General features: G+C 46.9%; 1 protein-coding gene across 10 annotated transcripts in view; it reads right to left on the bottom strand.

The window, feature by feature from the left end:
• PACS2 (phosphofurin acidic cluster sorting protein 2) overlaps positions 1–14,631 on the bottom strand; it is an 87,797-nt gene that overhangs the window by 36,413 nt on the left and 36,753 nt on the right. For 7 of the 10 annotated variants that reach the window (XM_068952009.1, XM_068952012.1, XM_068952007.1 and 4 more), the window contains 6 exons: positions 10,127–10,252; positions 7,628–7,790; positions 6,475–6,548; positions 5,368–5,448; positions 2,985–3,044; positions 1,469–1,626 (listed from right to left, as the gene is read on the bottom strand). In XM_068952009.1, the coding sequence (XP_068808110.1) occupies positions 1,469–1,626; positions 2,985–3,044; positions 5,368–5,448; positions 6,475–6,548; positions 7,628–7,790; positions 10,127–10,252 (662 nt within the window). The remainder of the gene's footprint in view (positions 1–1,468; positions 1,627–2,984; positions 3,045–5,367; positions 5,449–6,474; positions 6,549–7,627; positions 7,791–10,126; positions 10,253–14,631) is intronic. The other 3 variants (XM_068952014.1, XM_068952008.1, XM_068952011.1) reach the window with 1 other exon arrangement.

Here is a 14,631-nt window from a genome sequence, read left to right as displayed (position 1 = left end):
GTGCATACAATCAGATCGTGCTTCCACGAAGAAAGGCAGCTCATCACAGCAGGCTACGAGACTTACTTACAATTGAAGGAACTGAAGGCTTCAGTTGCAGGAGAAACCTGCCTACAAGCATCAGCATTGTTAACATCCTTTTGAAGATATGAACATACGAACTGGACACAGTAAACTAGCAGCTGTCTCCTCTAGATCGAGTGCAGAGGCAATAGATTTTTATTCCAGCAATCACATATCCCAGAACAGTCAGCTCCTCAGCTGCTGCACCAGGGAACAGGACACGAGCTCTCAGTGAGTGTACTACAAAATTCACCTTGCTTCAAGGTAGCTGCTTACCCAACACATCTACCTCCAAATCCCTTCAAGGTAGGGCCTACTGGTTGGCAGCACATTGGGTAAGCTCCAGATGCCTTTATAAGCCATCAGCCCCATCACTTACCCCTCTTGCTCCCATCTGTTCTTGCTGTCTTGTCACTCACTGAGAGGGAACAAGTGGCTCCAGACTAAGAATTGATTCTTAGTCCAACTAGGTCATTCTACATTAACTAGGATACTGCGACATCTGGTAATTAGCTGGCATTTAGCAGATACTGTGCTGACCTACTACAGTGCTACGCTTTGATCGTTCCAGAGCCGTCGTAACATCATGGGCCTGCGCGTGCATCCACACGTCAGTCAGAAGTGTGACTGCAGCTCCCAGTTTCATGCTTTAAGTCTTTATTTGGGCAGGGATGTGACACAGCTCTGTTAGGCTAGAGCCCCAGACGCCCAGAGCCCTAAGACAGTAATCCCTGCCTCAGGTCCACACTGCTGTGACCACCCACCTGCCAGCACCCACAAGAACTAGTTCAGAACGGGCTTGAGTGTATCTATATGAGCCACAGTCAGTCCCCTTTATGCCTTGAGGAACCACTCTGCTTCCCACGGTCCCGCCTGCTCTCTCCCTGCCAATACCTTCCTTCCACATAGGGTATTATCAGCCTTTCCAGAAAGACATAGTCTGCCTTGTCCATCCCTCCCTCTACCCCTGCAGCTTCCAACCACACCTCCTTCTGCCTCAGCACTAGATTTCCTGCCTGCTTCTACCCTCTCTTCAAAACACCTATGTGAGGTTTAATTCCATGGCCCGGCAACAGTTGCTACCCTGTGCTCAGGTGGCTGGGCAGGCACAACATTGGAACACAATGATGGGAACAAGGAAAGAAACATGCCTGCAATAAGTTAGATTCCCCACACACACCGTTAGCTCACAAGCAGTCATTCACGTTATTGCAACACACGCTAGGGCTCTGATACCAGCTCAAGGAGGAAAAAAGCAGGCCAGGGGGAATAGAAACTAGTCCGTGCTGATGCTGGACACGGTCTCGCTTCACTCCCAGCTCTTAGTAGAGACAGAGCCAAGGGCATTTAGTCAAACAGGCTGCTCTGCAGGGGGCTGCCTCAAAACCAGTCATCCCATACTTACTTTAACTTTGGCTTTGGCGTGCTCAAAACACTGTCATCATCCTCCATTTCTGGCCCGCTGTCGCTGGGATTTTCTATATCCAGAGTGTCGTATAGAAGATCCAAGTCCTCCTCCACCTCTGGAACATGCTCTGCTGGGTCCTGCTCTGAATCCAGAACCTATACACAGGACAAAAGCAGGCATCGCTGACTCAGTTAAGAGCCATACGAATCTCACATCATCTGAGCTCCCTCGGGGACTGCAGCACACCAGCCTGGTAAGGCTGTCAACCCCAGACTACTCACAGCAGGGAGGAGAAGGCACACTTGGGAGTAAGAGTGTTTCCAGTGCAAGGGCACTATACCCAACAGAAATATTAAGTGTATGAGGAATGTGTGTTGCAGGGGTGGTCAAGCTTGTTAGTATCTGGTTAAACAACACTTAACTATTAGACTAAACATCTATGAACAAGCTACTAACAACAGATTATGTCATCACACAACCCACTCTACAAACAAAGCCTTAGAAAGTCCCAGTTTTCTTAGCACAAATACAGAAATGCAATACTCCCAATAGTGTAACCTGTCCTGGATTTTACTGAAAAAGTTGCCATGACTCCTCATGATTTCAGTATCTGATTTCCAAGCAAGAAGAAAAGGAGTGACAAAAATGTCCACAGGAGGCATCTGAAACCTGGACAAGGGTCAGTTGCCACCCACATGCAAAGCTGAAAAAACCCAGACAGCTCACATCATAACTTCCATGGGCTTCTTCACACATACAACAGAGTAAACAGGCATCTATTTTGCAGCTGTGCACAGTTCAGAGCTTGCTTTTTGGATGGCAGCTCCGGAAAAGCAGCAGCTCAGCTGGCTGAGACCTCTGCTATGGGTGCTGACTCTGCTGAGCTAACTTGGGAAGAACGGCAAAGCTAACAGGACTGTTTGGAAGAGTAAGGAAGCACGAGATGTTACTCACTCTTTCCCATAAGCCACAAAAGCAGCACGTGGACTGGCAGCCAAATGAGCTGTTGACTGTTTTTATACTAGATACTTAAGGTTACACAGGTTTCTTGGGTTCCGGATCTCTCTCTAAATGCCTTATTTTCAGGTCTAACCAGACAGCAGACTGTCCTGTGGATCTGCATTCCCTATCAAAGTTTTTCATGTCTTGCCTGGCTGTTCTAGTAAGATAATCAAACAATCTGGGATTTAACTCCACAAGCAACATACTTAGGGCACTCCTTGCCTGGAAAGGGCCAAGTATAATCTCAAAGCAGTCTGCTAAACTAATGGGCACACAAGCGGTTTCCAAAATCTGTTTTTGATCTAAATTGATCTAGAAAATATTTGATGATGTTTTAAAATTGGCCCTCAAGCCTCCATACAAGGCCAGAGTGTCAGGAAAGGTGACATCAGCTGCAGGCTCGAAAATAAAATGAAGGTAACTAGGTGGAAACAGAGAGTGTTCCTGAAGCAAGATGCAGCAAGCAGAGGGCAATACACAGACAGGAATGAATCCAGAATGCATTACTTACCTCGTCAGACACTTTAAACCTCTTCAGCAATGCCACAACCTTCTGTTTGAAGTTTTGTTGCTGCAAGTTAAAGATACTTTTGTGTAAATAAGGCATAAGTGAACTATTTTCTTCCAGTGTGTAACAAACCCAGCCACATCTGGCATTGATGCTCTAGCTGCTGCTTCAAACTAGACTACCGATGAGATGACAAAACAACAGGCTCTGAAATCAGCTTTTCCAAACATACACCTTTCTCTCCTGCATTACAACAAATTATGTCCCACTCCAACAAACATTATAAACCTGCTGGCCCTGACAGATGGCACTTGCTGGGCTCGCAGTGAACATTAAATAAAAAATCTTCTACCTGCCAAATAGTCTCCTGTCCCCGTCTGATAAGTTTTTGGCAAGCGTTTGAGAGTCAAGTTTTCTACTTCTTGACACAGGTGAGCTAACACAGACATCTACCCACTCACTGACCCAAAGCAGAGACATGTTTTCTACCAGCAAAGCACTGGTTTTCCAGGAGCTTGCAGTTCATCCTAGCAGGCTTTTGCTTGAAGAACAGTATTGTATAAAATTTTTGGGGCTCGTCCTTAGTGTTTGCCTATCAGAAAAACACTTTCAGAGTGTGATACCCCAGATCCAGGACACAATGGGCACCAAGTCAAGAGTGGCACAAGCCAAACAGCTGTTGGGGTAAGTGAACGGAAAGCAAATGTAGCTATCTCTCCCCCACAGGACAAAGCAGCTCAAATTTGCCATGAGCTGCCCAGCCATTGTCTGCCACTAACCAAAATAACATGCACAGTCTACAGAAAAAGACGACAGGAAGGGCTCAGGTGTGCGAGGGCTGCTACAGGGCATTTGAAATGGCATCCCTGTGTCAGAAGGAGAGGGAGGAAAAAACAGCTGGCACAAGGACTCTCTTTGGTGAAGCAAGCTGCTTACTTCATTGCTTCTCTTATCTCACATGATCTCTTCCTGTAAGTCCAACCACCTGATCCCCTTTTGGCCTCAGACACCTCATACTCTCCTCCTAAACTGGCCCTTTATGTCTGAACTCAAACCCCACAAGCTGCAACCACCTTCTAGACAGCTAAAGTTCAGGTGAAATGAATCCACCAGGCCTTAACAAAGACTTTTCAAAGAGTTCTTACATTTCTGCCCTGAGTGTACTCATAAAGGAGGGATGCTCTCACGACAGCAAAGGCTGTCATCCAGCTCAGTATGTCAAGCGAAACTGTCCGTCACGCAGACCACCTTGGACCAGCATGACAGTCCATGGAGGGAGCAAACACAAGAAGTGGTAGTAAAGGACACATGGCGAGAACTATTCACTAGCCTGAATGGTTTGGCAGTCTTATCAGATAGGAGGCCTCTTGGGACTGGAACTAGGCAGAAGTTAAATTACCTGTCAGCACCAAACCCAGTTTTGCTCCAGCCCTGCACACTGCAGATCCAGTATCACTTCAGTGGTCAGGGCTAGAAAGATGTTATTCTCATTATGAGGAAGTTGAGTGTTCAATAAGCAGGGGGTATATTCTGTCCTGGCCGGTTGCTGACACCTGCAAACAATACTGGGGACACCAGGAATATGAGCTAGGACACACCTAGACTAGTATAGAGGATCTTTTCAGTGGCGGATTCAGACCAAAACCAGATTCAGACCTTCTCAAACACATGGATTTTAGAAACAGACTTGTAGGAGTTGCACCAGTCTCCAAACTTAGGAGCAAGTCCAAAAAGAAACCTGGCCCATCGTGGTGATTCTGAGTTACTGTCATCACAGACGCGCATAAAAACTTGTATAAGCATAAAGCTACGTTATAGCACAGTCAAGCACAAGTCACTGCTCCACAGAGATGTGCAACTTTGCAGGCACATGCATGCTTGCTGAGAAAGGGTGGACGAGTGCACGCTACTTGCCAAAGCCTTCAATATCCAGCTACTTCTATCCTCAGCACCGCGTGCACCATCTCAGGTTCATCTGTCAAGCTCTGGCCCTCTACTTAATTTCATTCTGAAACCTTCCCATTAGCCTCACCCAGGCAGAGCACAAGCAGAGGAGATCCCTTCCACTTAAGGCTACTTTCAGGACTCGCATGAGCATGGACCCATGCTGCTTCTTCATGGGTGTGAATTTCACACACTTGCGTGATATTTTGAGTTTCCTCATCTCGCAGCTAAAGGACACTCAAGACAGCATGTAGACGCACCCTGGACTGTGCCAGTCCCTGATCTGGCTGCTTTTGCTAGGTCTTCACTCCACGTGCTGCGACCATGCCCCCATACTCCCCGCTGGGCCAGTGCGTGCCTAGTAACGTTGCTCCCATGAGCATCATGCACTGCACAGCCTGGCCAAACCCCGTCAGTGTTAGTAAAACTAATTTCCACCGACCCTGGTTATGGACGTCGTTCTTACTATCGATCTCCGCTGCTTCTTGGGTTTCCCCAGCTCGTACTCATCATCATCCAAATCCTGAACAGAAAGAGGATTCCTGTGTTACCTCTGTGATTCGGACACATGAGCATTTAAGTTGCAAAAACGTTCCCTCCATGTAATATTAGGAACTACAAAGTCAGGCAACTAGTTCCATAGCAGAGCACAAAATCTCCCTACAGCATTTGCTTCAGGGTCACCTGGAAGTGGTGTGGAGGAAGAGCATATGGGGGAATAGGCCAGGGGAGGCTGAAATACCTTCATTCAGGACCAAGAGGCACAATGGAAGCACAGTGCTAAACCCCCAGGGGCCAATACACCATCTTGCAGCCAAGCACAGAACAGCTGGGCCACGTCACTACACCGTGTCTGCACTCCACTGAACTTGCTGCACTGTCTTCCAGGCTTTCAGCATTTGCCTTAATCACTTGTGATTATGATGGCAGAGGGAAAAGAAAGTGAACCAGATCTGCAGAGAGCCAGGAATAACAGCTCAAAGAAGTAGAACAGCTCCAGTTCTACATTCAAGGAACAAGGAGAGTCACAGTCCCACATTTCAGTTCCTCTCTCAGTTCCCTCCAGGAGGTAGAACATAGGGGATACCAGAACGTGAAGGCAAATAAGACTCAAACTCAAAAGCATCTTAGATCTACCCAATGGGGTTCTCAGCAAGGACCCATTGTGCAGAAGGAGTTAACAACTGCAAGTCTGACTCAGACCCCATTGGCCCTTTAATTACAGCCGGGGATCTAGTTGGGTCTTTGAACCTAGTCAGTGTTACAGAGGTGACCAACAAACGCCTTGAGCATTAAGCACAGAAATGCACAGCGATGCTGATGTTTTAGTGTTAAAAAGGGGTGCGTGCCCAAGCACACGATTAGATAAATCACAATATGGTGGAAGAAATGGGTTACTGTGCATCCCTGTTCTCCTCCTGCCATTGCAGCCAAACACTTGGTGACAGTCTTGCACTGCGACAAACAGGCTTTTGGTTTCAAACACAAGCAGAGAGTGCAGGCTCTCTGCTGAAGCTCTCACAGGGAGAAGCCATGCCCTAAACAGTACCTGGCCCTGTACGGCATCATCACTGGCCTCCTGCTCAGAAGAGAAGCTCTCGTACTCTTCCTCGGAATAGTTGTCTGAAAGGAAAGGAAAGAGGGGAGAGATCCTGTGAAACTCCTTTCAGGTGAGGAGATGGACTTCTACTCCTGAGATGAGGCTAACTCCGACAGTCACAAACCAAGAAAGGGAGTACACAAGGAAATGCTTTCTAGTGTATCTTCTAGCTGTGCTAGAGCTAGTGAGATAAGAAGCTCCTGGAGGTGGGGAACAAGCAAGAACATACCTAATAGGAAGGAGGGACAAGTAGACAGCTAAGGCTCTTCAGAAAACCATCTCCTTTTACCTTGGAAAGGACCACCTGGCAGACAGCAGGAAGTACAGAGGTTTCTCCAAAAGGGACATGTTTTTCTTCAAACGCTACGTGGGCACAACTGGCTTAAAGGAGCAAGACAGGCCAGGTGAGTCTAAACTCCTTACTGAAATGATACTTCAGGTGAGCTGCCTGGCCCCAGGGGTTTTCTCCTATGCTCCTGCAGCAATACACAGGCACCTGAGCGCACTGCATCCAACAGGTCATTCTTCTGGCAGAAGAATGGCTGGTACCACATAGAAGCTGGAAGATCACCACGGGTGGAAACCTGATGACTTCTCTACATGGCGCACAAGCGCACAACACTGGATTTACGCTCATTAAATCAGGCCATAATCCACAGCTAAACATGGCAGGTTTGTAGGTCTTACGCAGGTTAATGACATCTGCTGTAGAACATCCACAGGAAAAGAAGTTGGAAGAGCAGCTTAAATGTGAATTTCTTGAATACAACAGTTTTAGCCAGGTGAGAAGCTACGGGTTCTCAGCACACCCACCAGTAATGCTGGAAGAGCGTCAGTGAGAACACAGATAACTTGCTGGATGGCTCAGGCCCGATGCAACACGCAGAAGCAGCTTTGACAACTCAAGCCCCAGTTCCTGTCACACTCCCTGCTTACACAGCAGCAGGTTTGTAAAGGTGATTTTCTTTGTGTTAATCAGCTATAGGTACAGAAGCTGTGCAAACCAGCTCTCGTTCGTCCCAGAAAGCATCTAGTCCAGGTGGGATTTAACTCCAGCAGCCAGGAAAACACTAGTCCTAAGAGCACGTGGTTGTATTCTTACCTGCAGACTTGATTTTCTGGGTAGCCTGCATAGCGCTGTCTTCGTGGTCAATTGGCTGACTTGACAAAGAGAAGATCCAGATTTCTGCTACCTTCACTGCAGCTTCCTTGATGTTGCTGAAAAGGCTCAGAACCTGGCCACCTTCTGTTGGGTGCTGCATGACCTGGCACAGAAATAAAGCAGTGAAAGCAGTGCCTACATTTAAACAGGTTTAAACTTACATCATTTGCATACTATACAAATTATTTATGTTAATTGATTACTCCAGATTTCCAGGTATGGAAGAAAGCCAACACCCTGCAACTTCAGGAACCACTTGCAGGCAATATGCAATGTTAGTTGAGATTTTATTTATTATTAAGTGATGCAAGGAAAGGAAAAATTTTCTGAGCTTGGCACACGATTAGCTCATCCTTGAAGCACGATATTTGGCTAGGAAAGGAAAAATTTTCTGAGCTTGGCACACGATTAGCTCATCCTTGAAGCACGATATTTGGCTACCTATTACTATGTATTTGCTTACATAGTGCTGATTTGAATGATCAAGCTTCTGAATATCTAATTAAGGAACTTAATTCTGTGTTAAAGCCCAGCAGAAGAGCCAGTAACGGGAAAAATTCTTGGTGAGATACATATGCAAAGTGCTTCCAAAAGGAAAATCCTTGCTCCAAAGAGCTGGCAACGGAATCTCCAAGGGTCTCACCACCACGGGCTAACGAAGACGGGCTCTCAAAAAAAAAAAAAAAAAAAAAAAAGCAACAATGGAGGCAGAGGGACGCCTCAGTGTGGGTTTCTCCTCTGCAGTCATCCTTCACTGCCCCAGGCAGCAGGGCTCTCCCCAGAACTTACTGCTCAAGTTCTTCTCTTGCCCCACCATGGAGCCAGAAGTCACTTTCCTGCTCCTGCTTGCCTGCGCCTCAGCTTTCTACCACACACTGCTCTGTCAGCTCCTCACAAAGCTTTAAAACGACCTGGGCTGATGAAGCACGTGTGCCCCTCTGTCCTTATACTTCATATGCACTCACATCTCCAACAGCCTTTCAGAGCTTTGTTTCAACCACTAAGAGACTTTTTTTTTTTTTTTTTCCTTCTTCTAAATGTGCCAATGCTGCTTAGGGGTTATTATACTATACACTGCAAAGGGGAGAGGGGTCTTGGAAAAGGACACAGGATTTGTTTACCTGAAGTTTTCAGTTTCAAAAATATTCCAGATGAGCTGGAAAGCAACTATCTTCTAATAACGAACCTCTGAAAATTTATAACCTTCTAACCTCAGTTGGCTGACATTACTAAAAGACATGAGAAAAACCACACGCTACTTTTCAGCAGCAAATGCCTAACACTTAAAAGTTCACTGATGGGTCTAATTAATGAGACCACACACTTTCTGCCTTACTGCAGTGTTTAATTTCTGGCTTTTAAACAAACCAAATACAGTACAGGAAAAATATTAGCTACAACACCATAAATCAGGATCTAGCCAATTCCAAAGGAGAATTCAACATTTCCTTCAAGTCTAGGGGAAGCTTTACTCACAAATGAGTGCTCTTTATAATGAATTATTTTATATAGTAATAGCTCACCACAACATAGCACGGACTTATCCTGGATGGAACCGATCTGTTGATAGGATACAGTCTGATGAAATATATTGGGGTTAAACCAAACTTGCTACTCCTAAGCCCTCTCTAAATATTCAAAAGCATACAGAGCAGAGATTAATGAAGCACGGAGCTAAGCCATCCAGAAAGCTTTAGCGCACGGTTTGCCCACACTCAAGTCCACCATTAATTTTAAGTGTAAATCTGCAGATTTTATCATTTACCTCATGAACAGAACTCCAGCTACGTTACCAAGAATAGCCATGAAATGAGACTTATAAAAGGGGTTTCAAGCAAAATGACAGAAGCTATTTGATCATGAAGTCCCCTACAGCAGCACAGAGAAGCACAGCAGACCTCAGCTGCTTTAACCTTAGTATTTCTTAGTCTTGGAACGCTTGTCCAAGTGACCCTAATGGTCTTGCTTTGCACATCTGAAATAAGACATTCTACATTTAAGGCTAACCTGAGATGAACACATATGTTAGTGGAACTGAACCAAGCATACCACACCTTCTGTTGTCTGTTCCAGGACATGGGCACAGAAGTTAGTGGTTTTTAAACTCATGCTGAAGTATCCTGAATACAAAGGGGACAACGCTATATTTGGGCAAAATGACTGAATGCCAATTCCCCAGTCTTAAAAGAAATCCTCACAAGGTAATAATCCAACCTCATGAAATATTTTGTTCTCAAGATATCATCCAGAAAATGTACAATATTACTACGTGGTGCTAAAAATCTGTTTAAAATCCTGCTCTGAGAGTCTTGATTATACTTTTTAAGATAGATACATGAAATCCGTGCAAGTACTTCTTAATGCGGAAAATGACAATGTTGGGTTCAATGTGAAGAGAGAGGAAAAGTGTCCACCCCTGAAAACACGGACCCCGCGCACCTCAGCCATGTTGATAGACCCCACAGCCAGAGTCTTGTAGCCTAGAATCGTTCGGTTCTTGTACCGCTTCCGCCGCTGCAGCATGATTTGAAGCTTGTTGCCTTCTCTCTTCAGGAAGTGAGGGTACTGAGTTTGGAAACACAACGGAAAAGTTTATTATATCCCTTGACATTATCTCCCAAGCTGTCTAGTTCACAAGTAAACTCCATTCCTAGGGGTTAACACATAGGGCTTTTAGAAGTGCCTAGAGCTGAATTGACATTCAGTGGACAATCCCACATTATCCCAAGGAAGCTTACAGCTCTGACTGAACATCTCAGCTCTGGGCTTTCGTTTCCCCAGCCAAGCGCTTCTTTCTTGCTTCATCCATTCCCCCTCAGCCTGAGGGAAGCACAAAGCAAGCACCCACCTTACACATACAGGCTTTGTAAAGCTCTGACAGAGAGCCCAAATGCCATGCGAGTGACAGGCAGGCTAGAAGGGAGAGCTCAGGTAACCCTCCCAGTTGCAGCCGGAGAAAAAGCCATGCCTGCACAGGCTCAGGTCGGGAGACAAGCCAGGCCTTGGGAGCCTGCATTGCAAAGAGGTCTGGATGCTATGGTAGCCAGTAGGCACAGGAGACACATCCCGCAGTGCAAGGGAGGGCTGAGCCCAAGCCTGGCTCCAAAGAGCTGAGCAGGCACCACGAGCCAGGCTGTGAGAACCACTTCCCTTGACGGCAAAACGGAGACTGCCCAGAACTGAAGCCCCAGAGCTACAGCCGGGGGCACAGGCTATTCCGTACATGAACGAAGGGCAGGGCGCAGCAGCAGGGACAGGCATAGATCCCTCTGCTCTCAGCAGGACGGGGCTTCCCCCACCAGCACAAGGAGGCTTTGCAGTATTTGACCTTTCACTGCACATGCTTAAGAGCCTATTGTGCTCTGAATGGCAAGTTCAGGGAAACACAGCTAAGAAGAGGCCAAGGATTTGCCGATGCCTATTTTGCTAAAGCACAGAGACCTACACAGTCCCTCAGCGAGTCTCTCCAAGACAATGCTGTCTCCATCGTGCACGTGGCTCTGGTAACTATCAATATTCTCCAGCATTAACATACTCAGACTTCTATTGCTCAGAGTGGTTGAATTATTAGTAATTAAGTTGACTGCTGCCCTGACCTGACTACTCAAAGTTCCCAGTGGTGGGGAAAATCTCCTCTGATAACACTTAAAGGACTGGTAACCAGGGAAGCAGGCTAGTGAGCGTCCCAAGTTTCCTGGGCTTCTGCTCTGGAAAGACAGAACAAGGTACGGGCTAAATGAGCAGACAGTGAGGTGGCTTGAAAACTGGCTGAATGGCAGAGCTCAGAGGGTTGTGATCAGTGGTGAAAGTCTAGTGGGAAGCCAGTAACTAGTGGTGTACCCCAGAGGTCAAAAATGGATCCTATCCTATTCTATTTATTCACCAACGACCTGGATGAAGGGACAGAGTGCACTCTCAGCAAGTTTGCTGATGATACAAAACTGGGAGGAGTGGCTGATACACCAGAGGGCAGTGCTGCCATTCAGAGGGACCTCAACAGGCTGGAGAGATGGGCAGAGAAGAACCTCATGAAGTTTAATCAAGGGAAGTGTAGAGTCCTACACCTGGGGAGGAATAAACCCACACACTAGTACGGGCTGGGGACCAACCTGCTAGGAAAGCAGCTCTGAAGAGAAGGACCTGGGACTGACCATAAGCCAGCAACATACCCTTGTGACAAAGGTGGCCAGCGGTATCCTGGGCTGCATTAGGAAGAGCACTGCCAGCAGGTAAAGGGAAGTGATCCTTCCCCTCTACTCAGCGCTGGTGAGGCCACATCTGGAGTGCTGGGTCCAGTTCTGGGCTCCCCAGTATGAGGGGGACATGGAGCTACTGGAGTGAGTCCAGTGAAGGGCTGCTAAGACAATTAAGGGACTGGAGCATCTCTCATATGAGGAAAGGCTGAGAGAGCTGAGACTGTTTGGCCTGGAGAAGAAAAGGCTCGGGGGGAACTTATCAATGTGTATAAATATCTGAAGGGAGGGCAGAAAGAGGACACGGCCAGATTCTTTTCAGAGGCGCCCAGCGATAGGACAAGAGGCAATGGGCACAAACTGAAACACAGGAAGTTCCATCTGAACTCTAAGGAAAACAACTCTGTTACTGTGGGGGTGACAGAGCATTGGAACAGGTTGCCTGGGCAGGTTGTGGAGTCTCCATCCTTGGAGATATTCAAAAGCTGTCTGGACAGGGTCCTGGACAACCTGTTCTAGGTGACCCAGCTTGAGCAGGGGGTTGGACTAGATGATCTCTAAAGGCCCCTTCCAACCTCAACCGCCCTGTGGTTCTGTGAAGGTTCTCCCCAAAAGGGAGCAGTCCTGTCCTACTGCCAGGCTGCATTGCCAAGACAGACCCTTCCAAGGTATACTCCATAAAAGAAAACTCATATGCTTACATATTGCCCAAAAAACTTCCCAAAACGATGAGAGAAGTTGTGAAATCAAGCAGAGAGTACTAGGGAGAAGTCAGACTAACCATGCTATCTCAGTTTGGCCTCTTCATCTGCACAGGGTATCAAGTGCAGTCAGGCCCTGCTTCCCCCCCCGATATCCACCTCAGGCGCGCTGCCAGGCTGCAGGGCCCAGCTCACGGGCTGTGGAAGGAAGAAGCCATGCAACGGAAGAGCAATCTTCAAGAAAAGATTCAGTAGCCATGTGACTAGGCAGCCCCGCCACATCTTGACAGCAGAGATGAATGGGACCCATGCTCCAAACATACAAAACACATAGCACAAAGTAGCCTGCAGAAAGGCAAACCCAATTGTAAGGATCTCATATTGGACATTGCAAAGTGAAGGATCCTTCATTTCACAGGCAAGAACTAAATCTCCCTTCCCAACCTTGGACCATGGTGAAATTAGCTTCCTGCCCATTAAAAAACTTGATAAATACCAGTACTGAGTGCCACCAGAAACCCTGAGATATTAATTTGCACTCCAGAGCAAGACTAACTGCTATGCTGAGCATCAGGAGCAGTAGCCACACAGACAAGCAGAATACTAATTAACTGCTTGCTCTGCAAGCATGAGATCTACTGTGCATCACATGAGGAAGTGGTCCTGCAGCAAAGAGGAATAGTAGTCCACATAATGAAAAGACCACATCAAAACACATGTGCATCCAGACACAAGTTGAGCCTGTGACTTTACAGGAGTGCGCCATCCTTAAGTAAGGATGGAAGCACATGAATGGGAGAGTCAAGAGGGGCTCAGAAAGCAAGATGAAAACACAGTCCAACAAACTCCTTGGCAGGCCCTCAGCCGGGTGGGAATAACTGTAGAGACTGCTGCTACTTGAGCTGGTGAAGTAAGATAAAGCTGCTGTATGGCGCTGTCCTCTTGGCCATTCAGCTATTCACTAAGAATAAGCAATGGACACACTTAAAAACCCCAAGCTACAAGCCCAGGTTTCCATTAACCATGGCCCCCAGTGCCTATTGTGATACAGTCACCCTCAACACTTACTACCCCATCCGATGTTACAGTTGGGGATTTGGTACTTTTATACTCAAATCTAGCATTTCCCTCCCACTGGGATCCTTCCACGCGTTGCAAAGGCAGTAGGGTCAAGGCTCTCAGCTCAAGGCACTTAGGCCCCACCAGGGCTGCTGCGGCACAGGCCTGCAACTGCAGCTCTAGTCACTCTGGGTGACACCCAGGCCAGCTCAGTTTCAATGTGTACAATTTTCAGGGATTAAACTGGAAGGCTCAAGTCTATACATGTGCACGCTTCTATCAAAGGTGTGCTTCCTGGCCACCTCTGATATGTATTCAGAGAGATAATTAAAAAAAAAAAATCCCCAAAGGTACAGAGACAATCAGACCACTCAGCTACCCACTTAAATGCAAGGGCCTCTGGAAGAAAAGCAGAGTTGTTTTCACTGCACAGACAAGCTATTTTTAACTCCAGCCATGGCTTATCAGCTCTGCAGACTGTTTTCAACCAAAACTCTTCAGTAATTGTCAGTCCATGGCACAGATTGCAGAGGAAACAGTTCAGCTCAAAACATTTGAAATCAAAACTTTCAGAGGAAGCAACAAGCACTCCAAGGGGTGAAAAGATGGGGCCACACACACCAGAACAGCAACAGAAATTCTTTCTGAAGCCCCAGTGACATAATCCCTTCCATCTGGAAAGGTTTATTAGACCAAACACATGAATTAAGTGTGCCACAGAGCTGCAATGTTGTGCTTGGAATATCTGGAGAATTTCACTTGATCCTGTGAAACGCAAGAAAGGTTAGGAAAAACACAGCCATTCTAGCAGTAAGGATGATGCTAGCTCACCTGCAAGAAAGGCTATTGCTGGCTTAGCCCTAGCTAACTAGGTGAAACAGGATCAGACACATCACTACTCCAGGCTTACTCTAGCTGTGTAATAGAGCAACAGGACACTCCTCCCTTCTGTTTGAGCCAAGGCCTCCCAGACACAATAGGCTGCATGCTA

Source organism: Struthio camelus, chromosome 8 (assembly GCF_040807025.1).
Source record: "Struthio camelus isolate bStrCam1 chromosome 8, bStrCam1.hap1, whole genome shotgun sequence".
Classification (NCBI taxonomy): domain Eukaryota; kingdom Metazoa; phylum Chordata; class Aves; order Struthioniformes; family Struthionidae; genus Struthio; species Struthio camelus.
Note: the sequence above shows the minus strand (reverse complement) of the source record. Positions and strands in the feature narration are given on the sequence as shown.